Source organism: Chamaea fasciata, unplaced genomic scaffold (genome assembly GCF_029207755.1).
Source record: "Chamaea fasciata isolate MVZ Bird 193981 ecotype frontalis unplaced genomic scaffold, bChaFas1.0.hap1 SCAF_11, whole genome shotgun sequence".
In the NCBI taxonomy this organism is placed as follows: Eukaryota; Metazoa; Chordata; class Aves; order Passeriformes; family Sylviidae; genus Chamaea; species Chamaea fasciata.
This window is the reverse complement of record NW_027094096.1, coordinates 15,546,220-15,571,537: the sequence shown is the minus strand read 5'-3', so window position 1 is coordinate 15,571,537 and position 25,318 is coordinate 15,546,220. Positions and strand designations below refer to the sequence as shown.

Genomic DNA, 25,318 nt, shown 5'->3' with positions numbered 1-25,318 from the left:
CAAGAAAAGCAAGGGTTTTAAAATACAATAATTAAAGAAAATCTTGATGTCATTAGGGTTTGGGAGTATTTGGACTTTAGTGCTGTGTGAGCGTGTTTGCACATGTACACCCTGCTTTGCTGAAGCCTGACCTTGTTCAATGGCTGAAAACTTCTACCCTGGGGGCAGAGGGAGGATGTTCCCACCTGTTCTCACTCTGAGCATTTGGGAACTGGGGGGATGATAAGGCACCTTTGGTGGAAGAACTTTTAAGGTGACAAGTCCCCCCCTTGCTTTGTGCCAACCCCACCCTGCTGACCTACAGGGCCTTGATTCCTTTGCAGGGGTGAATAAAATGTGTACCACACTCATGGCATGGTGACACAGTCAGCTTGATCCAGGTGAAGTTGCTTGTGGTTCCCTCAAATGTGTACAGGAGCAGAAAGGTGATGGGGAGGGTTCTGTTTGTATGTAACTTGTGGAGCAGACCTGTGGAAGGAGGAGACAGCCTGTCCAACAGGATCATTCATCCGCTCTATCCAAGATGGTCTCAGCTGCAGTAGGGATCCATTCCCCTTCCTGTCCTGCTGGCATCCTTTACAGACAAAGCAGTTTTGCCCCTGAATCTTTTTTTCTTATTCCAGAATGGCTGGGGCAAGCAGTTACCCTGGATTTGCCCTCACTTTGGGGTTCCAAAGTGGTGGTGGTATTCACCAGTGTATATGCTGGAATGAAGCAGCTGAGTTTTCATTAGGAAGGTGTAGAGCCTTTTGCAGCTAATCCCTGACTGATCCATCAGTGTTTCTGCACTGACAGAGTGAGGGCCTTGGAGAAGAGATGAGCTGTAGGAAATACAGGGTTTCCCTTTTTTTTTCTCCATGACAGGTGATGTATAGGTGGGACCGGATCTCCACTTCTTTTATCTTGTGCTTTTATGAGCTTTAAAACTTTCTTGCTGTGGTTGGTTTTTGTTGTGGTTTTGTTTTTTTTTTCCCCCTGAGGATATCATCTAGAGTAGTCACCTGCTGATAGTATAAAACAGTCTTAAAGCATTAATTGCTGTAAAAAGCCAAAGTAGAGCCAGAAGATGACAGAGGGGATAACTGGGTGCAGCACTGTCTCTTCCAAGGTTCAGATGGGCACCAGCCACAGTCTCCCATGACTGTGGGGAGCTGTCAGGCTGCTGGACCTCTGGGAGAACCAGTTCAGCCTCTGCTGCTGCTGCTAATGGGTGCAGGCAACTGTTCTCTCTGTGGAAGTGCTATAAATGTGGAAGAGTAATTTTACCATTAAAAATACTAAAATCTTCCATATGGAAGAAAGGGTTTCACTTTTTGGGGGGTGCTTTAATTGCTATTTATTTTTCTCATTGTGCCCTAAATATACATAGCACCATCCAGCTGGCTAATCATACAGCCGAATAAATATCTGCCTCATCCATAAAGGCACAAACCTATAAAGTGCAGATGACAGACTGAAAATTCAAATCTTTGCTCTATTCACATATATGGAAGTTTTACCATTGGCTTCGATGAGATCAGAACCAGGAACTGGCTTACATGAAAGGAGTGTTTGCCAAATGAGCACAAGCACATGAGTCAGAAGTTTTGGTTTGATTCCTGGTGTTCCACTGTTTGGCTGATTTCTTCACTGCTTTCAGCCTCAGTTTCCCCTATTTATCAGAGCATAACAGGCTGAGGATATCTCACTAATTTACTAATTTAATTAGAGTAGCAAAACTCACTTTACGTCTACTACTGGTTTGTAAAAGGCTTTTGAAACTCCACAGAAGGTGCAATTTGGTTGGCATAAAACCTGTTTGCATCATAACCATGATCACCTCTGCCATGAATTTGTTATTGCCTACAGTTGTGTCTACAAAAAGTCCATGGCATTGTTTATACTGCAGATGTTCAGATACAAAGAAACTGCAGTCGCTACTTGGAGTAAGTGTCTGATTTTCTAGAAAAGGATGAGAGCAGGGAGCTTTCCATTTCCCCCACAAATTGTAGGTTGGTTTTGAGAGGTGTCCAGCTGTAGAGGCTCTGCAGCCACAGCTCCAAGTGAGACGAGGTCACCACTGCAGGGCTGTGGTCAGCACAGACACCACTGTGACCATCTGAGGACTGAAATCCACATCCATGGCTTCCTAGAGAAAGCAGAGTGGAGGAAGCCACTCAGTGGTATAACTTGGTGTTATTGTTGGCTGATTTCAGTTTCTCTCTCAGATGCCATCTTTGTGCTTGGTGCATGGTTTATCTGAGTGTATTGCTGTGGTTAGAGTGCAATGCACAGGACAGCAGAGTTTAAGTTAATAAGGCAGTAATTTATTAATTGTTGTTCCTCGATTCAAGCACAGCATCTCTACTGCTGAGACAGAAGCAGTGTTTTTCTGGACTCCAGAGGCTTTGTGTCACACTTCAAAAGCATCATTTTCCTTTTTTTTTTTTAGCTTCATTATTCATGATCCTCAGATCTCCTGCCAGGTTTAGATTATCTTTTTATATATATATATTTATTTGGCTTTCCATTTAAACCATCCATTCATCCAGTTTCCATAAAACCCCTAATAACTATTTTAAAGTTTTTGTTCTTGGCTCTTTCCAAACCTATAAATGCTGGTTTGAAAACCCAGGCTGAGTTCTGTGCAAATAATCCTCTCTACCATCTCTTTTCCTCTGGTTACAAGAAAGTCCTTCAGTGTTTTGCCTCCCAGCACTTGTTAGCTATCAGCAGTCCGCATGCCTCTCATTTGGGGGTGAAAAAAGTAGATAAGGCATGTGATCCACCTGACAGAGGAAACATGAAACATGATGGTTGTGACAAAAAGGAAAATAGCAGCAGTTGAAGTAGTTTTAAACACAGTCGCACTCCAAAGGTGCCTTTTCTTTCTGCCTTAGTGCAAACCCACTTTTGTCATGTGCAAGCCCCTGAGTGAGGAGACAATTCTGCTTTCTAGCAGCTCTCAGCTTTCGTGTGGCAAATACCAACCAAGCCCACACCTGTGCAGTGAGTGCTGCTCATACACGGGGAGAGCCCTGAGGAACGCCTGACCTGCCCCCAAAGACCTGAATTCAGTCTTGGGGTGTGTTGGGTGGGTGTGGAGAGAGGAGACAGCACTGCCATGCCCAGGGGCTGACCTATGCTGCTGTGCAGCTGGAGACACAGCATTGAGGGAGAAGCAGTAGAGAAGTTCCAGCAGAATATCAGTGCCTTGGAGACACAGGGGAGGGGTTTTGGACGAGAAGTCAGCCGTTTTATCTTTTTCCCTGAGATTAAGATTTGGCATTGATAGCCAAGATGATGTCTGCTTATTATGGGAAAGTTTTGTTCTTGTCAAAGAGCGGAGCCTTTCCTGCAAAGCTCAACCTTGGAGATTTCTCACTACACTTGTACCAGAGATGGTATGAGCTAAATCAGGATGCTGAGAGAACTGGCATGGATTTCATGACAAGTCTGTCAGAAGGTTAGAATCAGGCTCTTCCCTTTTCTTTTTGTTGTGTTCACTCTTTGCATTGTGAAGGTGCTGGCTCCTGATGGCAATGGAATTGCCTTTACAGAATCATTTAGGCTGGAACAGACATCTGAGACCATGGAGTCCAGCCTTGGCTCAAACACCACCGTGTCAAATAAACCACAGCACTAAGTGCCATGTCCAGTCATTTCTTGAACACCTCCAGGAATGGTGACTCCACTGCCTCCCTGGGCAGCCCATTCCAATGTTTAACAACCCTTTTCATGAAGAAATTCTGCCTTTTTGTGCCGCCATGGACACTGGATTTACTGTAGCTATCAGAGGGAGCTCTTCACTCAGCAAGTGCCTGAAGTGAGGTGGATACACACATCCATTTCAGGCCCTTCACAGATGCTCAGACTAACCGGTATCACAAGCAGGAGGCCAGACCCGGAGCTATGGAGCTCAGTGGAAAGAAATCCATATGTCTTCAGATCTTTGGATCTGCACCAGACATAAAAAGAAAATCTTCCAATACACTTTTTCTGTGTAGAGACTAAGTGGGGCCTCGGGCCAACATCTCAAAAACCAGGGCCTAAAATTAGACCCCTAAAATACTAAGAGCAGTGTGTGGTTCCAACTGATACCAAGTTAGGAAAAATGTCCTGAAATAAACAGATTCCTCAGTAACCAAGTTCCTGTTTTTGAGACAAGTGTTCATTCTCACAAGTCAAAACAAGAAGAAACCAAAAAGAAAAAAAGAATGAAAACATCAAATCAAATCCCAGAAAACCAATGATATAATCAGCCAAAGCATGTCTTACTAGAATGCTTTCCAAAATTCCTCTGGGAGTACCAGTGAGGCGAGAGAGGATATTGCTTTTTTCTAAAGTATTAAACTGGGGGTCTTTTGGAACACACTGCATTTATGTGACAAATCTGTTCTTTTAGATCCTGTATCTGCTGTATGAGTTTTCTCTCTTGTGAAATTTCTTCCTTTCCGGGCCTATGCTATTGTGTATATATTTAAACCTTTTTTCTTGTAGTCTTCCTGACTTTGTGATGGTTGGTGTGCTAATTTGTCTCTTTTGGCAGGTGAAGTGAGGAAGCACTTAGCTTCAATAAATGCTTTGTCAAGAGAATAAGGTTCATGTCCAGGGACTATCTTGCTTTGAGAGGTGTGTGCAGACATTGTTCAATGCAACCCTGTTCCCTGGCTAAAGCTGCTGGGAGCACTGAAATATGAACATCAGAAAATACTGATAGGAATGACGGCAGTCCTGAAAATATCTCTGACTTCTTTAGAAATAGCTGTTGAACCTGGTTTTCAGCCCTCTTCTAAGTTGGTGGATTTGTTCCTTTCTGCATATGATGAAAGTGGCCATGGTACTGCATTTAGTATTATCCTAATGTCTCAGTTAGGAATATCTATTTCATCAGTTCAGGATAAATGACCAAGCAATAAGGTATAGGAAGCCTTACAAGATGATTAGCTCCCACCCCTTTTTATTTTTTTTATTTATTTTATACATAATTGTATATATTTAGCATATATTTATTGCTGTACTTCAATTGTTGTATTGTCCCAGAACCCTACTAGTCAGACAAGACCTCATGGTACAGTTGCACAACCAGAAGACAGCTTCTGATCCAGGAAATGAGGCTTGACTCCACCAAGGAAAAGAGGATTCACACCAGCCTCATCCATGCAGTTCCCCAGAGTGAGTGTATGGAGCGGTGCAGGCTGCTTTGTGCATCAGCCTTTTTTTGGTGTGAGTCTGGAGAGAAACTGGGAGAGTGAGTGTGATTCCTGGCTTAGCCCTCAGGTTTTTTGGGGTTTTTTGTTTGTTTGTTTGGTTTTTTTTTAATTATAGATTTATATAAGTGACATCTCTAAGAATATGTCCTATGAAATCCACATGTGAGGAAACATGTTAAGGGCACCCTGAAAAAAGAAGCAAAGAAAAAAGATGTCTCTGTGGCTGTTCAGTACCAGAAATACAAACTCTCCTCAGTTTTGCGATCTTTTGACATGGTAAGGCTGTGGCCTTTTTGGGACCACAGTGGGTGGCTTAGCTTCTCATTGGCATCTTGCTCTTCTGCAAGCAAAATTGGCTTGTCACCTCCAGCTTTCTGCACAAGAAATAAAATTTATGCTGTCCATCCAAGTCCTTGACCCTTAGTAGAGGCAGAGGGACCTGTTCTGCCTTGCAAGGAATATTCCTGTGAAGCACAGAAGCATGGGTGTGAAATACTAGGGCACCAACCAGCCCAGAGTCGGGTGTTGACCCCACACAGTGGCCACGGGTTAGGGTTTGCCTGATGAATACATGGCAAAGAAGGGACACAGTTGGAGCCATTAATTTCTCGCCTAAGGGTGGAATAGCAAACATCCCTCACTCACATCTGCTGAGCCAGCCCCTTTTCCAAAAGCCAGTGTGCTCAGGTTACACAGTGTTCAAAAGTCCCCGCTGTTCCCAGAGTATTTCCTCGGCTGGTTTGTCCAGCGAGGGGCACAAGGGAAAGCAATTACTGCCGCAAAGGTGGAAAATGGAGGTAACGGTTCAGTCTAATCACCACCCCACCGTGGAGAAAGCTACATCTCTCCTAACCACAGAGGAGGCGTTTAGCGCTCAGGCTCAAGGCAAATGTTTCCTCTTCACTCAGCAGCAGTTATACAGGATGTGCCAAAGCCAGCCAGGTCATGTGGCGTGAGGAAAATGAGCTGCATGGAACTGTCATCAGCAGCAGGAGTCCCAGAGCTCAGACTCAGCTCTCCTCATGGTGCTGAAACACGTCAGCCACATTGCACAGATGCGGAGATTAAACAGGCCTGAGTGCAGAGCTATTGGCTGGTCTTGCATTTAACTCTTTGAAATGGCAAATGACACTTGCACACTTCTAGCTAAAGTCTAAAAAACACCTACCAAGCATCCCTTCCAGGGGCAAGTGGGCTGGTGCAGAGGATCCCTTTTCCTCCAAATGCTTGCCTTTGTAAAGCATTTCCAGGTTTGAGGAGGGGCAAGAGGGGTTTCTTAGGAGATGTGCTGTAGATGTTCTAACATGATGAATGTGTGGATGGCTCCAACATGCTACAGCTGAGCTGTGATCAAATTCTTACCCAGATCCAATGGTGGGGATTTTGTGTATCGCTGGAACTAATTGATGTAATTGAGCTGGTTTTGACTAAAGTAATGTTCAGTTTCTTTGCAGCAGCTGGGGTGGGGCTGTGTTTTGGGACCTGTGATAGGAAGTTCTGAAAATTCCAGGGATGTCTTAGAACCCTATTGCTGAGCAGCACTTGCTCAGAGCCAAGGCCTTTTCTGTCTCACCTCACCCCAGCAGTGATGGGTCTGGGGGTGCACAGAAAGCTGGGAGGGGACCCAGTGGGACAGGTGACCCCAAGTGACCCAAGGGATATTCCAGACCATCTGACATCATGCTCAGCAAGAAGCAGGAGAGAAGTCAGGGTCAGGCAAGGCTGCTCAGGGACTGGCTGGGCATCTGTCTGTTGATGGTAAGCAATTGTTTACATTTGTCTTACTTGTCCTTCCTGAGGGTTATTTCTCTCATTTTGTCCATTTCCTTTTTATTAAAATTTATTATTGTTATCCCATTTCAATTATGAAATTGATCTTAGCTCATAATTTTGTTTTGCTTTTACCCTTGGAATTTACCCCCCCCTGGGGTCAGGGAGTGAGTGACTGTGGTGCTTTGTTCCTGAGTGTGTTAAACCATGACAGCAATGAGTAAAGTGAATGCACAGTACCAGTCTGGGTCCAGATCTCAGAATAAAGATACAGACCTGCATGTGTTTTAGACAAAGTATAGATTTTTCCTTTGATAATGTGAGTCTAAAGGTTAGGAAATCCTGCTTGCACTATTGTAGACTATTGCATCATTTCAGACTGGTGTCCTGCATGTTGAACTCTTTCTGCTGGCCAGCAGTAGTTAGGTTCTTTACTTTCTTTCTGGATTAAGTCCCAGAGGTGGTATTTTATTCAGGAGTAAATTGCAACTCAAGTCCAATTTATGACAGAATACTTGATGTAGAGGGTGCTGAAAGAAAGCCGTCCAAGTGAACCTTCAAGAAACTTTAGTATAAAATATTGTTTCTCTGCAGATTGGTCTACAGATTTATATAGAGTGATGCCAGACTGCGCACATATACTGACTGTTCATCAGGGAGGGATGCTGTATACCCGCTGTTGGTACCCCACATGCAATTTTTAAATTTTTTAAGTCCCTAAAAAGTTATTAAAAAGACCTCACTAATTGCAAAGGAATTGTATGAAGGGCAATTAAAAATGTCAGTTAGATATTTGGAATATCAAATGCCAAGACACATAGCTTTGTTTAATGAAATCAGTTTCCAGTGGAGTTCATAACATCATCAATGACCTAAGCAGTGCACCTGACAGTTCAGCTGCCATCTCCAGCTGTAAATCTGGGTAACTAATGGTATATCAAAGAAGAAAAGGTCAATAAATGCAGAAATGTGTGGAGAATCTAATCTCTCCCTGGCACTTGTTGTTTCTCCCGTCTCACTCTCATTCTATAATCTGTCACATTAAACTAGTCACGCTTGGCCAGAGCCTGATCAGGGCAAGTTCCTGATAAAGCTGCATCTGTTCTTGCCACGCAGCATCAGATGGACAAAGGCAATACATGACTGCAGCCCTGGAAACCTCTCTTCTGGAAATGCAGTTTAAGAAGGAGCCATAAATGTATGTAAATGAATTAAATTTGAGAAAGAGAAGGGAGAGATTACGGTGGTCACTCATCTCTTCATGAACAATTTTAAAAGTTTTTATGAGGTTGGTTTTGTTCTGAATAAAAATGCTACTGTTGAGAGCAGAAATGTCTTAGGCTTCAGAGCAGTAGAGCTGGTAGTCTTTCTGTCTGCCAGCACATTTTTCCCCGCTTCACCCAGTCCAGAAAGAAATGACTCAGTCAAAAGGACTTCCTTCCTGTCCCTTGGGTGATTATTCCACAGCCTATTAGGTCTCTCCATTAGGAAATATTTACAGCATCATTTTCCCTGCACTTACTTATAAAGCATCCTTCTATGACTAGAAATTATCCTAAACAGTGCCCTTCCATCATTAGTGTTTCCATTTCTCCTGTGCTTCTCTGTGGTTATCACATGTCCTATAGCATTTCACTGGAGTTTAGTTGGGCTGCAGATGTTTAATGTATTTAACCTTTCCCTGTATGCCAAGCACAGGACTGGCACCAAGACATTTATACACCATTAAACAGGGGAGGTGCCTGCTAAATGTAATGACTTTCTTCTGGTGTTTTCATGGTAGAGGTTTTGCTAGAGAACAACGGCAGCTTCTATTCTAAACTCCATGGAAAATGTGCAACTGCTGAAGAAGAATGACTTATAAACTGACTATGTATAGCAATACATTAATTTAGCATCCAGCCATGATTTAAGTCCACAGGGGAAGCAGTTAAATTTAATTGATATTGGCCTCTCAAACGAAGATGTTGCATGTATATGTGCACACAAGAAATTCCAGCCAAACTGAGGAATATTATTAAGTTTACTAGGATTCTGTATTTTTACTGCAAAGGATACATCTAAAACCAGCACAGTCTTTTAGACTGTGGGAAACATTGCAAATGTCACCACACTACGTCTGGATGCATAATATATATGTATTTTCGTGTGTTGGTACATTTGAGTTTCTTTAAATTTTAAAATTTTCTCCGAATTTCTTCAGCTCACTTCGTGAGCAGTTATATAAATGCTGTATTGTGCATTACCCTGAGTTGTTGATATGTGCTATCCATTTGAACTCCAAATGATAGTTTTTTTAATTAAAGGTAGAGCTAATAGCTCTGTCTCTTATTGAACTTCCCTTTCTTTGGTTGTCTATGAATTTACTAAAATTTAAGTCTTTGTGTTGAAACTTTCCATGCCAACTCTGTCTATTGAACAAAGTATGGTGTGTGTGAATGTAAAAGATCACTTCAGTGATTTATTTTTTTAGGTTTTTCTGAGAACAGGGCAACAGGAAAATGTAATATAAAAGTGCAAGAACAGTCATACCAGGTCAGCCCAGGCGTCTGACTTGCTCAGAGTCCTCACTCTGACAGTGGCCAATCCTGCAGGCATATCTGACACTTCCTTCCAATATTCTCCCAGTCTCCAACCATTTGTGGCTTAGGGATTTTAGAAACAGACACAATATTTTGTGCTTAATAGTCCTTGAGGGATTTTCCTTTGGTGACTTTGTTTTTGAATCTGTGTAAGCTTTTGGCGTCTAGAACGTAATTTGGTGAGGAGTTCCACTGTTAAAATTCACTCTGGTTGGAAAGAGGTCCTTTCTGGTTTTTAAGCATATTTCCTGTCATTTTCAATTCAAGATCCCAAGCTGTTACATTGGAACCAATCATTTTGAGAGCCAGCCTCTGCCAAACCCCCTCTTGGTCCTCATTTTGGATCAGGAACAGTCAGCTCAAAGACCTTTGCTATGCAGACAAAGTAGAAGTATTTAGGATTGTTTCTTCCTGTGTGTATCACTTCACATTTATTGACACTCAATGTCATCTGTCCATGTTCTGGGCCAGACAAACCATCTTGTCACCTTCACCTAAAATTTTCCACAATCATTCCTTCATACTTTGGAATCCCTAATTATTGGTAGCAAACTGTCTTCTAACTATTGTCTGTCTTTTCTAGATCATTGCACGAGGCTTGTTTTTCCAAGTTAAAAATGCCAAGAGTTTTTTTTGTTTGTTTTTGAGCAGCTTTAGCCACTTCATATGATAAAAAAGAGGAAGGTGGGAGTCAGGACTATGCATATTGCTATGCCCATGAGCATCCCAAAATTTCATGAGCCATGTAAAAGGAAATGTAAATTCATGAGTCATGTGAAAGATTCTTGACAGCAATGATTAAGCAAAACTGCAGATGTTCTGTTTCAGTGAATGATAAGTACCTTTTATTTATGTTACTTTAAAGGGATGACTTGAGATGCCAAAGGCAAATAGATTTTGGTTAAAAAATTAAATAGCAGACCCAGAGCTGACTGAATGAGAGTAAAACTTGCTTAGAAATCAGTAGGGTGCTCTATCAAATGTAAAAATAATGTTCCTGTTGAGAATGAATAGGAACTAGTCCAGGAAAATGTTAAATGAACCTTCAACTGTACATGCTTGAGTGAATCTTTTCAGTGGAGGGACATATTTTGAAATTGAAAACCATACCTAAATCCTTTGCTGGACTTTTTGAGGAGTTGTATAGCTGTCTGCAAATACTGAATTTATGTGAATTGTTTGAAATGTATAACCAAATTGAAAATAACTTCTTTATCAGGGGCTTCTGCCTGATCATCAGTTGTTTGTTTGCTTTTCATGGATCTCTCACAGGTTTCCTGCAAGCTGCAGACTTTGAGGATCTTCTCTGGGGTCTCCTTGGGTCCCTTTGGAAGTTAAAAAGTGGCAAAGTTCACCAAAAGAGTATCAACAGGATTTTTTTTTTTTTTCCTTCAAAAGAAAGTTTCTTAATCTTCTCCATTCCTTCCCCCTGTTCCTCTCCAGATCCATTCCACACAGACCATTGTGGAATTTTGGCCTCTGGTTTATATGCGGAAGAAAAGCAAATTTCAGAATGTTGGAACTTCCCACAGATCAGAAATTCCCTTTTCCAGACAGTTCTTCATGAAAGTGTCCTAGTGGCTTCTGTGGCACTTGGCTTCCTTATGTAGGATTGTCAGGCAGATAGAGGAATACCTGAATGGGGGAGAAGGAATTGTAAGGTTACAAACCCATCACCTGGCACTAGGTGAATCTCCCTCTGCCCCTGCAATCAAACTGGGGGCTCCCAGGCCTCCTGTTTTCCAATCCTTTGTGAAATTTGTTCCAGGCTCTGCTGAGTCAGTTTAACCTCTCCAACTCTAAAGGAAGTGAATATCTTCTTAAGAGATGGGATTCTCAGAAGTTCTGAGCAGGGCAGCTGTCACCTCTGAGTAGCTTTCACAGGAAATTTTCAGTCTTAGCCTGCCAGTAAGAGGGAATTTTGAAGTGTGCCAGTAGGCATTACTCCTTCTTCACATGATAGTTTTTCCCCAGCATGGAAGAAAAGAAATAACAATAGGAGCAGGAGATTTTAGTAGTTAGTAGAAAAGGAATTAAAATTGTTCTAGTGTCCCCCTTTACATTGTCCCTGCTGCTTATATTTTGCCTTCCAATGTATTATTTTTTGCTGTCCACTCTCCAGACTCCTCCATTAAATTTCTTGTGGGAATATAACAAACTAAAGTTCAACTGAAATGCAGTGGAAACAGAGATAAGGGGAGACTGGAAGTTCATTTTTTTGTATAAAAAAGGTAGAATTTAAATCATCTAAGAAATGTGTCTGGTGGCAAGGCATGGGCAGTGTGAGGGAGATCCTGAATGAGTTCTGCTCCTCTGCTGCCATATCCTTTCCACACCGGTTGTGACTCTGCACATGCAGTATTTGGGTGTAGGTGGGACACTGCTCCTCGTTCTCTGGAGTACATCCCCTGTAGTCATTTCCACGGGTAGGAGAATATGTCAATGCTGTGCTTTCACTGTTTCCGATTTGTCTGTTTACTTGTTTTCCATAGAAGAGGGCCATTAAAAGTTCACATTTAAACAGATGACAAAGGCACCAGAGCACATTTTAAAGCACTTTCTTTCACAAATGAAAAGGATTGGCCTTTTCTGTGGGGGAGAATAATAATCAAAGGAGGCTGAGCTGCTCTGATTTGTTTGCAACACCCTTAGTCTGTGACAAAGTCCATCATGAGATGTTCTTAAAGAAGTTGAGCAGTGAGGAAGGAATGATGAAATACTGACTAATGGAGAAAAAAAGAAATAAAATTATTTCTAATGCGTCTTAAGGAACAACAGCTGGTACCTCAAGGCTCCCTGGATTTTCTACCTTGCACTCAGGGAACATAAATATTTTGATCTTCATGAGCATCTTTGTGAAAGACTTACCACCAGTAGTTGAAGGACTTTGCACAGTTCTAGAAAGGAAAAGGAAATCAATCCCCCATAGAAGCAACTTCATAATAATTTAGTCTAACTTTAAAAATGTTAAGGGGGAGAGAGAAAGACAAAACCAAGGAAATTAGTCAGACTCCCAGAGAGAGGATATAAGGGATGGTGGGATGAAGGTATGTGCCCTTCAGAGCTTTGAAGTGGGGATCAGAAGAGATTCTTTGGACATGCCTTTCAGATCACTGCCTGGCACTGTAAACTCTGATTGTGATACCCCAAAACCTGGCTGGCTGCACTTTTAATAGAACTGCCTCAGAGCTGTCCCTGAGGACATGATGTTGGAAAGGGAGACAGAAAATGGTTGTTTCCATCTATTCTGGTGCAGATTATCCATGGAAAATACCACTGCTGTAAGGCAGAAGCTGCTTTATATGGCTCAGTTTAGGCTTCAGTCTGCTTTTATCCAGGGCTAACTCCTTGAATTTCAGAAATTTTTGTTTTTCTAATTGACACCAGTACAAAGAGAAGAAAATCAAGTGATAAAAATCTCTTCCAGTAAGTGATCCTGGAGCTGTCTTTGCCATTAAAGTCTCTCTTCAGAGCAGGATCTTAAGCAAGTTCAAGGCAGGCATGTCTGTCAATTCAGAAACAGGCAGAAGAAGTGCCTTCCTGAACCACTGCCTTAAAATAACTTCCCCAATGGCCTCTTGTGCAGCGACATTTTGGAAATGTGCACCGCCTTATTAGAAAATTTGTCTGTGAGTACCAGGCACTTCACTGAGGTTCCTGGGATGTCAGCCCAGGATCTCAGCAGCCTTCTCATCTCAGCATAGCTCAGAGGGGCAGTTTTTAAACTAAAATCTTTGTGTAAAATAATAGACATTGTGACATGGGAAGCCTCATAAATTGAAAAATGTCAGTTGGTTTTGCAGAGGTTGCTTGCTAATTTTCACCTCATAAAGATTTCAGAAGGGATTCTAGCACTCTGTTAAACTGCAGCAGTGAAGTCTTCCATGTTTATTCATACACACCTAGTAAACTCCCTGAAGTAGCCAAAGGGCCTGGTTTCATCAGCACACAGCTGGGGACTTTTCTTGTTTTCGTTGTGCTGAATTAATGTTCTCAAATGTGAGCAAAGTGTGTACATTAAATGCAGATGTTTGTTCCCAGAGGAGTTGTGAGAGCTCAGCTCACCTCTCTAGTCCAGGTGCTCTTGTCCAAAGAGGGCTGATGGTTAAATGCTCTCCTTTGTGTATCCTTCCTTTTGCAGCTGCGCCCAAATCTGTTTTCTGTTTGGAGTTATTGGCTTGATTTCAGCCCCTGTCCCCTCGGCATCTTCCCTGTCACACTCAGCACAGGTGGGTCTACATTCTGTTCAGGAGCTTAGAGGGCAGGATCCCAGCCTAACACAGGCTGGCTCAGCTCCAGCCAAGTCTATTGCCCAAAATCTCAGCTGTTGCGAAGTTCAGTTGATTTAACGTCACTGCGAAAATCTCTGCAGTGATTTGTTTCCCCTTTCAGGATACGTGCCCCATGGAAAGCTGCTTAAGCTGGTGGAGTAAAGTAGTGTTTTCTCTGTTTTCTGCCGGTGGAGTGAAGTAGCGTTTTTTCTGTTTTCAGCTGGTCTCAGAGTCCTTCAATCCTCCTGAGCCACGTTTTCATTTCAGTTACACCAAAGTAAATGCTACCGAGGACAGAGGAGCTACAACACCAAAATAATACTGTGAGATACAAGAAACTTTATACTTATTTTGCTAGTTTATTCTTCACCCTGTGCTTGTGTATTCCTCACCCTTGTCCAGCAGGATCTCCTCAGTGTTCCTGCCCCAAGCTTCCCCTGGCAGTGGTCCTTCTCAGCCAGACAGGGGTTTGCTCTGGAGTCACTCACAGGGGCACTCAGGGTTCCCCTCCTGAACAGCCCCAAATACGTTTTTAAGGTAATTTCAGCTGGTTAAAAAAGCTGGTTAAGCTTTCCCCCAGTTCAAGTAAGCAGGAGCCAGCAAAGTGAGCAGTTTGGGACCAGTGACAGGGAAAGAAGTGTCAGGGTTAAGCTGCAGTGCAGGAGGTTTTTGCATGGGTGTTAAGGGCTGTGCTCCTGGCAGACTCAGCCAGGGTAGCTTAACTGTCTGGACAACATCTCCTGCATCTGTGAGGGTTTTCTGCTTCATTTTTTTTTTTTCAGTTAAGCCACATGCCTCCCTCATCTGGAATGCCTCCACTGATTTTCGTGAATTTCTCAGGATTTTCATCCCCTCTAAAGAACATTTAGTTCATTGCTCATAGTTCTGACACTACCTCAAGCCTGCAACAACTGTGGCAGATGGGCCAAAGGCAGAGTTGGGGTAGGCAAGAATATCATCCACTGGAAATTTTGGGGCAGATTTTGCAATCCTGTTTGTGCAAATTGAACCAAATCAGTGTGTAAGCTGGCCAGAAAAAAAGTATCTAAACAAAGCTGGTATGAAGTGGGTGTGCAAAATGAGTGGGACTTCCAGTCCACTGCAGCCAAGGGGAGGTATTGTACAGGCTGAAAGGAGAAATATAATGCAGAGATGTGTGTGGGCATTTAGCTGCATGAAGAACAAGGGGGAAAAAAACCCTGTACAGAATTATGCCATTGGTGGATCTAGCTGCTGGTATTTTGGTGAATTATTGTTGCTATTACAGCCATCTGGAGCATGGAAAAGGGATGAAACTTGTCATTAAAAAAAAAGGCATTTAGGGCAATTTTTAGTTGCCAGTCTTTGGAGGGCAGTACCCAAAGCAGTTCTTGTTGTTCACTGTGGGAGGGGAAGGGACAGGTCACCTGCTGGGGGGCCACCTGGAGAATTCTGCTGGGGTCTCCTGGAGGTGCAGCACTGGCTGCACTCCTGGGCTCCCCAGAAAGCTGCAGTGCCTGCCTGGGTGCCAGTGCTCAGTGTGCTCAGGGGCTGCTACCAGCAGGACACATCAGTCCTGCCAGCCCTGAAATCCATCTCTGCCACTCAGGTTTGATGCTCGTCCTTGTGCTGTGCTGGGCACTGACTGTGTGGGGCAGCTAAGGAACATTCCCTCTCTCCTCTACCTCCAGAGTAGGTGTGACCTCTGCTGCCCTGGTGGAAGGGGAAGGGAATGTGTTAATGGCTCTGTGTGGAGAAGGATGATTTTTCCTGGCAGCACTTGTAGGTTTGCTTCCAGAATATGTACAGTTATCATTTATGTGCCTTTAAATTCTTTCCTTTACTCAGAAGAGGTCAGTGCGTAGAAAGAGAATTTGGATTATTAGGCTGCTGGCATTGACCTGCATTTTCCACTGTGTGTACTTGGAATACAGGTTGGTGCCTCTCCTCATTTGTTTCCTTTTACCCTTCCCCTCTTTCTGCTCCCCATTCAATAAGATGCTGGATCTCTCTTTTAATTATAAATATTTTAAAATTTTAAGTGATCCATTAAAGCACTTCTTTAATTTCTCTGGGAATCTTTAAGGTTGCACATTTGATCTCCTGAAATGTGAAGAACCCAGTGAAATGACTGAGGCATATTAGTGCTTCAGTCCTCGGTGTGCTCAGAAAACACCAGATTTGTGTCCTTGCTACTGGAGCAAGAGTTTTGAAAATGCAGGATCTAACCCTGTGGGGTGCCATAGCTGTCACTCTGAGCTGGTCAGTTTGCAGATGGGGAAGCTGCTGATGGGTCTCTGGGTAAGGAGAACTCCTGGCCTTGTAGTTTTGAAACACTGTTAATGTCATGATAAAGGCCACCTTGGTCTGTGTGATATTTCTGCTACTTGGAATCAATGCTTCTCAGAAAGTAGTTTTATTTAAAGGTAGGAACGTTGTTTTTTATTATGAAGATAGTTGTTGAAGATAACTAGGGAGTCTCTGTGGTGCAATCCATCAGCATGGTCAGCTCATTACTGAAAAGCTGAGATTCCAGCCCATGAATAGATAGATGGGTTTTCCCTTTCCTCTGCCCATGTCAGGAAGGTTGAAATTAGATCACCTTCAAGGCCCAGTTCAACCCAACCCATCCTATGATATTGGGCTGCAGGGGTTTGTCCACACAAGGCTGTCTGTTGTAAAGTGGGATCTGTGTTTCTGATGGCAGTTCCCAGTACAGAGGAGAAAAGGATTTGCCCCTGTACCCCCACAGTGTTCTTAGGGCTTAGGAGTGGGGAGATAGTGGATATTCTGCCATATGAAATGACCAGGGATGCCTATGATGGGATGATAATCAGTTGTGGTTCCTAGGAACCAGTCCTATTTCAGAGCACACAATGGAAATAATACTGCTTCTGCTGCTGTTTTGCTCTAAAAGAGATATTAATGTAATAAATAGAGTAATTTAGAAATAACTGTCTTCTCCCAGCTGGCTGTCATGACAGCAAAAGCCCCATAACAGAGCCATTCCCTGAGCCAAGGTTATTTCCAAACCACTTTTAGTTCGTGGAAAACAATTTGCAAAATTTTCAGTGGTTTGGGAAGAAGAAAAGTCATTTTACAAATCATTGTCTGCTGCAGGAAAAGCAATTGTCATGGACATAAAAACACAATATGGGTGTTTTTAGTGTATCAAGTCACGTGCCAAATCAGAGGGCTACCAGAGAACATAATTTCAACACTGTCAAACAGCTTCTGCTCTGCCTGTGCTGCAATTATCCTCTCAGTTTACACAGATCTTTGTACTCCTGTGACGCTTTAACAACATCACTGTAACCCCCTCACATTTGGGTAACGTGAGGAGCAGGGAATTCTCGCAGCACCTACAGTCATCAGTCACTGTCAGCCCTGGGCTGAGGTTTCTCCTCTCTAACCATGGGGCTGCATGGCTCAGATGGGTCTTCCTGACACTTGCTGCCACTGCTTCCCATGGCCCCCAAAAACAACCTGGAGAGTCTCTGGATGATGTGCCTGGCTGCCCACGTGCAGCAGGAGAAGGGAGAGGCTTCAGTTCATGAACCCTGGCTGCTCCTCAGGGTGACTGTCGCTGGTCATATCGAGTTATTTGTGTGGCAGGAGAGCGAGGGACCTTCTTGGGATGGAGAGGAGGCGGGGAAACCCCCTTTGGTCCTAGGAACTTACAGGACCAGGTGGTAAAAAGAGATGAAAGAGAAGGGTAGGATTGAGATGCTTCAGGTAGTGACTGTGTGGATAAATGGCTTGAAGAAAAGGGGACTGAGTTTTTCTCCATTCAGTCTCTGCAGCCAGGCTCTGGCCTTGTTTGTACTGGTGTCAGTTACAGTGCCTCTGCTGACCTCAGTGCAATGACAGCATCCTCTGCTATCAAGGTACTCACTTGAGAGCAGTTAGTCCACTTCTAACATGCCAAAACAGAGGCCAGTCCCTTGTCTGGGCTAGGAAGTACCAGGGATGATTAGCAGCTGGCTGTTTTTTCTGCCTATTGTTTGTTTATTTGGTCTACTGTGAACTAAATTAATCTCTCCACGAATCAGGCACTCCCTGCTCCTGAGAGCATTGGAGCTCTCTGAGCATTTTGTATGAGCAGGACTGACACCAGTGGCATTGCTGTGTGCCCAGGGATGTCTGTGTGCAGCCAGACATGGCTCCACCCAGGACAGGGCTTCTGTCCCTTGGTATGAGCAGAGATGAGTTATCTGTGGCAGTGTGCCAGGTCTGTTACTCTCTCAGTAGCAGCCTTACTAGCCCACTTCATTTTTTGTTCTTGTTTAATATGCTCCTCGTGTTCTTTATTGTGTACTTCTATTATCTGTTATTTTTTTGCAGATTTTGAAAAAAAAAAAAAAAAAAGTCAGCCACTTCTGTGTTTACCTTAAGCACATCTAATTTTCACAGCTTCCATGCTCTCCCAATGCCATTTTTTTCTCAAAGACAACTAGACTTTGCTGTGGCAAGGCTGGGCTGTGGTGAATGTAGATGCTTCAGATCCCAGAAGGATCCTCTTATGATGCAACATCCCAGCTTGTGTTACTTGATTTAGTTCAGTAGCCCAGCTCCAGATCCTCTCTGACTGGTCACTGCAGCTGTGTGCTTGGTGGCAATGTGCTTGATTTGGGGCTGTGAGACAGGGATTGGGGTGCTTAGTCAGTATTTGTCTGTTCCATCTCACTCCTCTGGTTGGTTAATTCCAAATGTAGTTTGGATAGCTAATAATTCCAGAAGAAATTTCTAGAAGAACCTCAGAAAAACAGTCCCCAGTGTATAAATTACTGTGTTAATGCGACTGAGCTCCTGTGGCTGAGATTGCAAATCATTTTCAGATGCTGTCAGCATCTTTTTTTTGTGCTTTGTCCCTGTCCTCCCGTGACCATTGCTTGGAGAGCCGTGTACACACTCAAAGGAATTGCTCTGTGGGGAGAGCTCAAATATCAAAGTGGAAAAGAAACATTCAAACCTAAAAGCTGACCATAAAGCCCAGCACATCATTTTCAGGAGCAGAACATTATTGTTACTCTGCTGACAAACTTCTTTTGAGGGCAGCAGCACGGTCCAGCACCATTTTAGATTTGTCTTGAAGCCGCACGTAACCAAAATAAATATATGGTTACATAAGAAACTATTTTATATTCTTGCTCCGTGGTTCCTAGTGTAATTGTAAAGTAAGCACAAATGCAATGTGTCTGCCCTTGTGGAGGTAGAGGGCAAACCTCCTTCCACACGCAGTTCTGTGGATTCACACCTGGCATTAATGAGCCAAGCAGTACAAGAGAGGTGGGTTTTCCCCCTCTTCTCAAGTCCTTGTATAAGATGTGGAGGCCTCCTCTGGAGGTGAAGACAAGGGACAGGTAGGGAGAGGCACCAAACAGGCTCCAGAGAGCAGCCACGTTGCAGGGAGGGCACTGTGTGGATTTTGGACATCACCCAGCTTGGTGTGAGTAACTGAAGCCCAGAGGATTACACGGCTCACATGAATCCCTGGTGATTTACGCAGCTGGTTAACATGCCAGCAGCAATGCCTGTAGTTCCAGGGACTTGCTGCTGCATGGCACGAGCCTGCTCCCCACTGTGTGTGTGCAGAGGAAGAGTTATGCTGAGGAGCTGTGGCAGACATGCACTTCTAGAGCTGGGCTTTGAAATTTGGCATGGGATCATTGTGCTTCTTTGCCCCTGAAGGTGTTGTGAAAATATACAAATCATTGTTTGTATTCAAAGGACTTGGACACTGTAACTTTGGACAGGATAGAAAAACCCATGAAGGAGCCCAGAGATCTCCATGAAAGACAAATCTTGGCCTGCAGAGAGGAAAGGTCTGTGGCTGGCACAGTGCAGAGGTGGACAAGGAAACACACAGCAAGAGTAAGCAGGCAGTGTTAAGACCTTGAGTTTTCTGAAGCTGTCAGTCTCTCTGTTTTAATCAAGCATGAATTGTTCAGTTCCATGCAGAAGGAACTGGACAATGTTCACTGCCCTGTACTCCCTTTGGGATTAAAACTGGGGTTTCTCCCTCGCTTTTTGTCTAGAATACAGCAGCCAGAGATGGGAAAAAAAGCTGGTAAGATGAAAGGGCATTTTTCATGTAATAATGTTCTGAACAGGACTTTATAGCCCTTGGCCATAGGCAATTATACAGTGCTCAGTCTTCTGTCCCAGTCTCTAGAACTGTAGTCTAGCATAAATATATGTGCATAAAACATAAATTAAATACAATCTGAGGCATCTGAGCAGCAGGACAGCGACTGCTATAAAACCCCACATGGAAGTGAATGTTGCCCATATGAGGAGGATGATCATCCTCCCACACATTAAAGGAGGATGATGAGATATTTACCTGTGAAGGACAAACAAAATAACACCTACATCAGATAAGCAAACTTTGAAATTGCTTTACAAAAGAGATCAGTGGTATCAATACTGTGGTAAGCAAGGCCCAGAGAGTTGAATCCAAGGCCAGCTAGTCAAGGCAGAAATGAAGCTGAGACTAACCACATGAACCTGTACAAGCTGAGGGCTGAATATCTGGAAAACAACTTTTCTAAAAGACCTGGGGGTCCTGGTGGATGCATTGACCACGAGCCAGCAGTGACCTTGCAGCAAAGAAGGCAAACAGCACTCTGGGCTGGATGAATGTGTGTCGCCAGTAGGGACACGTAAGAACCACACTCACTCAGGTTCAGAGGTGAGCAGAGAAAGAGAGAGTTTATTATCATTTTGTGGTTTAAACAGGATTTGGAGTTTGGTCAAGGATTGGTAGATGAGAGGAGCACCTTCCTGACCCTAGTGGTCAGTTCACCAGTTCATCACAGACTGGAATGAAAACAATCTACTTGTTTATGTTACATTTGTGAGAGACTCCACTAGAAATATGTAAACAGTCATCAGAAGGCTAAAGAATCAGGGCGACAAGTGTGTGCACACCTGGCATGCTGGGCTTCCCAGTATAGGAGAGGTGTGGGCATACTGGGAGGGCCACATCTTGGAGCTTTTGTCATATGTGAACAGAGGGTGAGAGGGCTGGGGTTGTGTAGCAGAGGTGATCTTATCAATGCATATAGACACCTCATGGGGGAGGAAAAGACAGAGCCAGAGTCTTTTCAGTGGTGTGCACTAAAAGAGGCAAAGGGCAATAACTGAGTACAAGAAATTGCATTTAAACATCAGATTTTTCTTTTTTTTTTTTTTTTACTGTGGCAGTGACTGAAGAATGAACAGGCTGCCCAGAGAGGTCGTGAAGAGCACTGGCAAAATGTAGCTTTTGTTGACCCTGCTTTGAGGAGGGCTGTTGGACTAATCAATCTCCAGAGGTCCCTGCCAAGCTCCACCACGCTGTGATTCTGTAACAGAACACAGCTCTCCTGAATCCCAGGGTAATGTTTGAAATGAAATGTTTGCTGGATCCTGGGCGTCTGCTCTGTTTTGATTAAATACTGCACACAGAAATATATGATTTGGCTGCACATGCACAGGTGGTTTTGCATGGTTGCCTGCAGAATCCCTCCATATGCAGGCAAACCAGCACATCCAGCCAGCCTGTCAGAAGAAAACGTAAAAGGTTGCTAAATTCCACCTAGACAGAATTTCCAGCTGGAAAAAAAGAGGAAGGAAGTGTCTGGGGAAACCTGGCCGTGTGCAATTCCTGCCTCTGGGATTTTGTTTTAAGTCTCTGTACAGAGCAGCTTCTCCTTAAATACTCATCTAATCAAAGAGGGCCTTTGCACACCAGGACCAGTACATTCATCACTTGATTATGTGGTGGGTTACTTTATCCATCACTCTTTGTATTCTTCTCTTTAAAACTTCCAAGCTGTTCCAGACAAGGGAAAGGAATGTGAGTGTGTAGTTGTATAGAAAGGCTTGCTGCGTTTCTCATACCAGCACACCCAGCTCATGTGGGCACAATCAATTCCTGCAGCTGTGCCACTGCTTTAGTTTATGTACGTTGCTTGAGAAAAAAAATAAGCTGGAACGAGTTTAGTCTGGCAGTTACTTTTACTGCTTTTTATTACAGTTATGTCTTACAGTTCTCTGTCATTTTATGTGTTTCATCCCTCTCTGCAGTAGCACGGCTGCAAAATGCATAGAGGCAAAATGCTGCCAGCTGAGTGAGCTCGAAGGTGGAGAGAGAAGGAATAACGCAGGAGCTGGGAGCCCTTTGTACCCATAAGCGTGCCTGGATCTATTCAAACCATCCAACACCTTCCTCCCGCTTCCTGCAGGAATGCTCGGGCTGTGGGAGGGCTGGATTGCAGCAAACCCCGCTCAGCCCCAAGCTCCTCTAGAGGGCGGTGATGGCCTGACGGACGTTCTGCTGTAGTGGGATGATGCCTGAACTATGCCGCGCTGATCCAGCTGCGGAGCCGCAGCTGTTTAGGGAATTGCAGCATCCCTGCAGAAAGGTGCAGAGTCTAGCAGAGACAGGTCTCTGTCCAGCTGAAGCGACAGAAGAGTTGAAGTGGACAAGTAATGTACCAGAATTGGCTCAAGTGTTAGGACGAATTTACAAACTGAGATGGCTCATTCTCAGAAACATCTTCATTTCTGTACACTTTCATTTCTGTAACAGCACTGGTTTGCTGTTTCCCTCGTTTTTCCACTGCTTTGGTGTTTCCCTTGTTTGTAACAACAAAGAGGGGAAAAAATCAAAACAGCCAGCACAAATTGCTCTGGACTCCTGGGTTTACACTAACAGCATGCTCTGTTTGGATTCCGGCACAGCACAGTCCTGCTGTGCAAGCCACCATCCCAGGGATGGACTTACCAGGAATGAGGGGACAGAACCTTCCTTATTAATACCATTTGGTGCAGGGATTATTTCCGCGAAGAAACAGCTTCCCAGCCCCACCTTTCACATGACTTCCTTTACCTGCATGCCAGATAGGAAATGGGTGGTGAGATTTCCTGCAGCATCCTGTGATGCTGTGAGCGGTGCACGTGGCTCTGCCCAGCTTCCACACTTCTGCAAATGATGAAAAGTTGTTTGAAATAAAGTGTGAGGTGAGGACAGTGTTTCAGGGCAGACACATCTTTTCTTCTTTGAGCATTTCTAAATTTGAGCTGCTCCTGCACATTCAGGGCTGTGCTGCATGGCCACATTTTGTGCCTGGCTCTGGAGCTGAAGTGTGTGCTCTGCAGCCAAGGTGCACACTTTGCTGTTCTGTGCTCTGTGTGCTGTGACACCAGGGTTCATGGGCCACAAAGAGTTTGTTTCAGTGGCAGGGGCCATCAGCACACAAGTCTTTGACAAGGCAGGCAGTGTGAAAACATCAACTCTCTTCCCTCCCAGAACTGAAAGATGGGGCTGGTTCCCGGTTTGTTATCTTTATACTTAGCATCGACTCCAAGGAGTGTAGTTAGAGGGGATGGAAACACAATCTACTCATTTTAATTTCTTTACTGCCAGTTGGACCAGGCTGACACTCGCCCAGAACTAACACCATTTGCTTGGTACATTGAGAAATCTGTGTGTTTTTGTTACCCCTTGTCCATTAGCTCATGGACCACTATGTCCATAGCACAAAAGGTTCTGTTGCTTTTCTTGGCCATCTTCACTCCTCACGTCCATCTTGGGCTGGGATCCAGTAGTGTGGGCACCAGAGATAAAACATCTTTTATTTCCAAACACAAACTTCTGCATCAGAGCATGCCTTGCCTGTCCTTTTTGGGACTTTGGCTTTGTTTTTTAAGAGCTTTTTATGGATTCATACATGTCATGACCCAGCACCTATCACAAGCACATAATCCCAGCACAAAGGATTTTTAAAAAGTACATATATAGAAACTGCTAGTAGGAAGCCTAACATTCCTAAAGATTGTTACTGTCTTCAGTGCTATTTTCTACCTTCACTTTGTGGGTTTTGTTTCTCCAACTCTATCTAGCTTCAAGGATTCATCTTAAATGGAAGTGACACAGCAAAACCTACTTTGATAGTTTGCAGATTTAAAAACAGCTGTCTTAACATAGGTTTTCCTTCCAAGGTAGAATGTACCTTCTATTGGAAAACAGTCAGGCACATTGGTAATATAGGGTCTCTTTTCCATAGTCTGTCTTACAGTGAGTCATCTGCTCTCTGGCTCTGTGTATCTACATGCAAATAGGTGAGAATAAGCTTGGTTTCTGAAATTCTCTCTTTTGTATTGACTGAAAATCTGGGGTGGTTATTTTTAAATGTTTCCCATCCTCCAGGCAAGATATGAATATCAAAGCAACAAAAGTAATGTTGGATGTTCTCCCTGTACCAATAATGTAGCTGTAAAATGCTGTGTTTTGATTAATCTGGTGGAATGCTATTCCTCTTTCAGACTGGTGTCAGAATCAGGCCAATTTTTTCTGAAGAGTTTATTGTCTCAAGAGGTAAAAATAAATTGAAGTCACTGTAATTTGGAATATCTCAGTTTTTTATCTCAGAGCTATAAGAATCAGTATCAGCTGAGCACCTGGCTCATGAAAATCAGCTCTTTTTTTGAAGAATATCGTTTTTAATTTGAGAAGAAAAGAGAAAGCACTTGGATTATTTCTTAAAAGTTTGGGGCAAACCTGGAAAAAATGTCCACTTTTGCTAACTTCACTGTGATGTTGTTTTCCCATGTTAAACCAAGAATTGGACTGTTCCTGATTACACATTTAGTGTTCAGTGAAAATATGTATAACCCCAGTAATCAGAATGCCTCTGGTCATAAGCCTTTACTCCATGCCAGATGAATCAAAACTTCCTGAGGAAAGTTCTTTTGCTTTGGCCATAACACCTGCTGGACCCTGCCCTGTTCATGTTGATTTGTGAGTGACAGATGTGTGATGCTGTGGGAGGAATCAGTGGTTGCTGGAAAGGGTTACACACTTGGAAGAGGCTGGAAGGTGAAGTTCCCATGGGACCACTTAGTGACAGAAGGAGGAGGGTCCTGTGGCTTGGATCACAGGGAGGTAACAGCCCTGCTGCATGTTTTAGTGGGAGAAGAGAAGGACTAAAAGTGCAAAAGTATCAAGTATGGTGTATTCATGTCCCAGTCCTAAGCCTTTACAGACAAGGTCTGACAACCCCAAATACAGTTTCCACAGGCAAGGGTGCTGAAGAGCAAGATTGCTCAGCCCTTACACAAGTGAACCCCTGCTAACTCCTGCTCTCTGAATCAGAATGTGTCTACTTAAGGAAAACAGCCAGCTCAACTGATTTGCAAACCAGGGTTGAAAGATTTATGGAAGTTCTTGTCAGACCATGAGGGCAGCAGGGAGGTTTGTCTTTCTCTTGAATGGTAGCAAAAAGAGCTTCATGTCTTGTGTCCTTACCTCCTCCATTGTTGCCCTGATTCTTTAGCCTTCTGATGACTGTTTACATATTTTTAGTGGAGTCTCTTACGAATGTAATATAAACAAGTAGATTGTTTTCATTCCAGTCTGTGATGAACTGGTGAACTGATCACTAGAGTCAGAAAGATGTTCCTCTCATCTACCAATCCTTAACCAAACTCCAAATCCTATTTAAATCGCACATGATAATAAACTTTCTCTTTCTCT

At 43.6% G+C, this 25,318-nt stretch overlaps 1 protein-coding gene across 1 annotated transcript in view; it reads left to right on the top strand.

Moving 5' to 3' along the window:
• Positions 1–6,903: 6,903 nt before the first annotated feature.
• OSTN (osteocrin) overlaps positions 6,904–25,318 on the top strand; it is a 35,848-nt gene continuing 17,433 nt past the window's right edge. Inside the window, exon 1 of the mRNA XM_066193844.1 lies at positions 6,904–6,950. Within this exon, the coding sequence (XP_066049941.1) occupies positions 6,948–6,950 (3 nt within the window). The 5' untranslated portion in view covers positions 6,904–6,947. The remainder of the gene's footprint in view (positions 6,951–25,318) is intronic.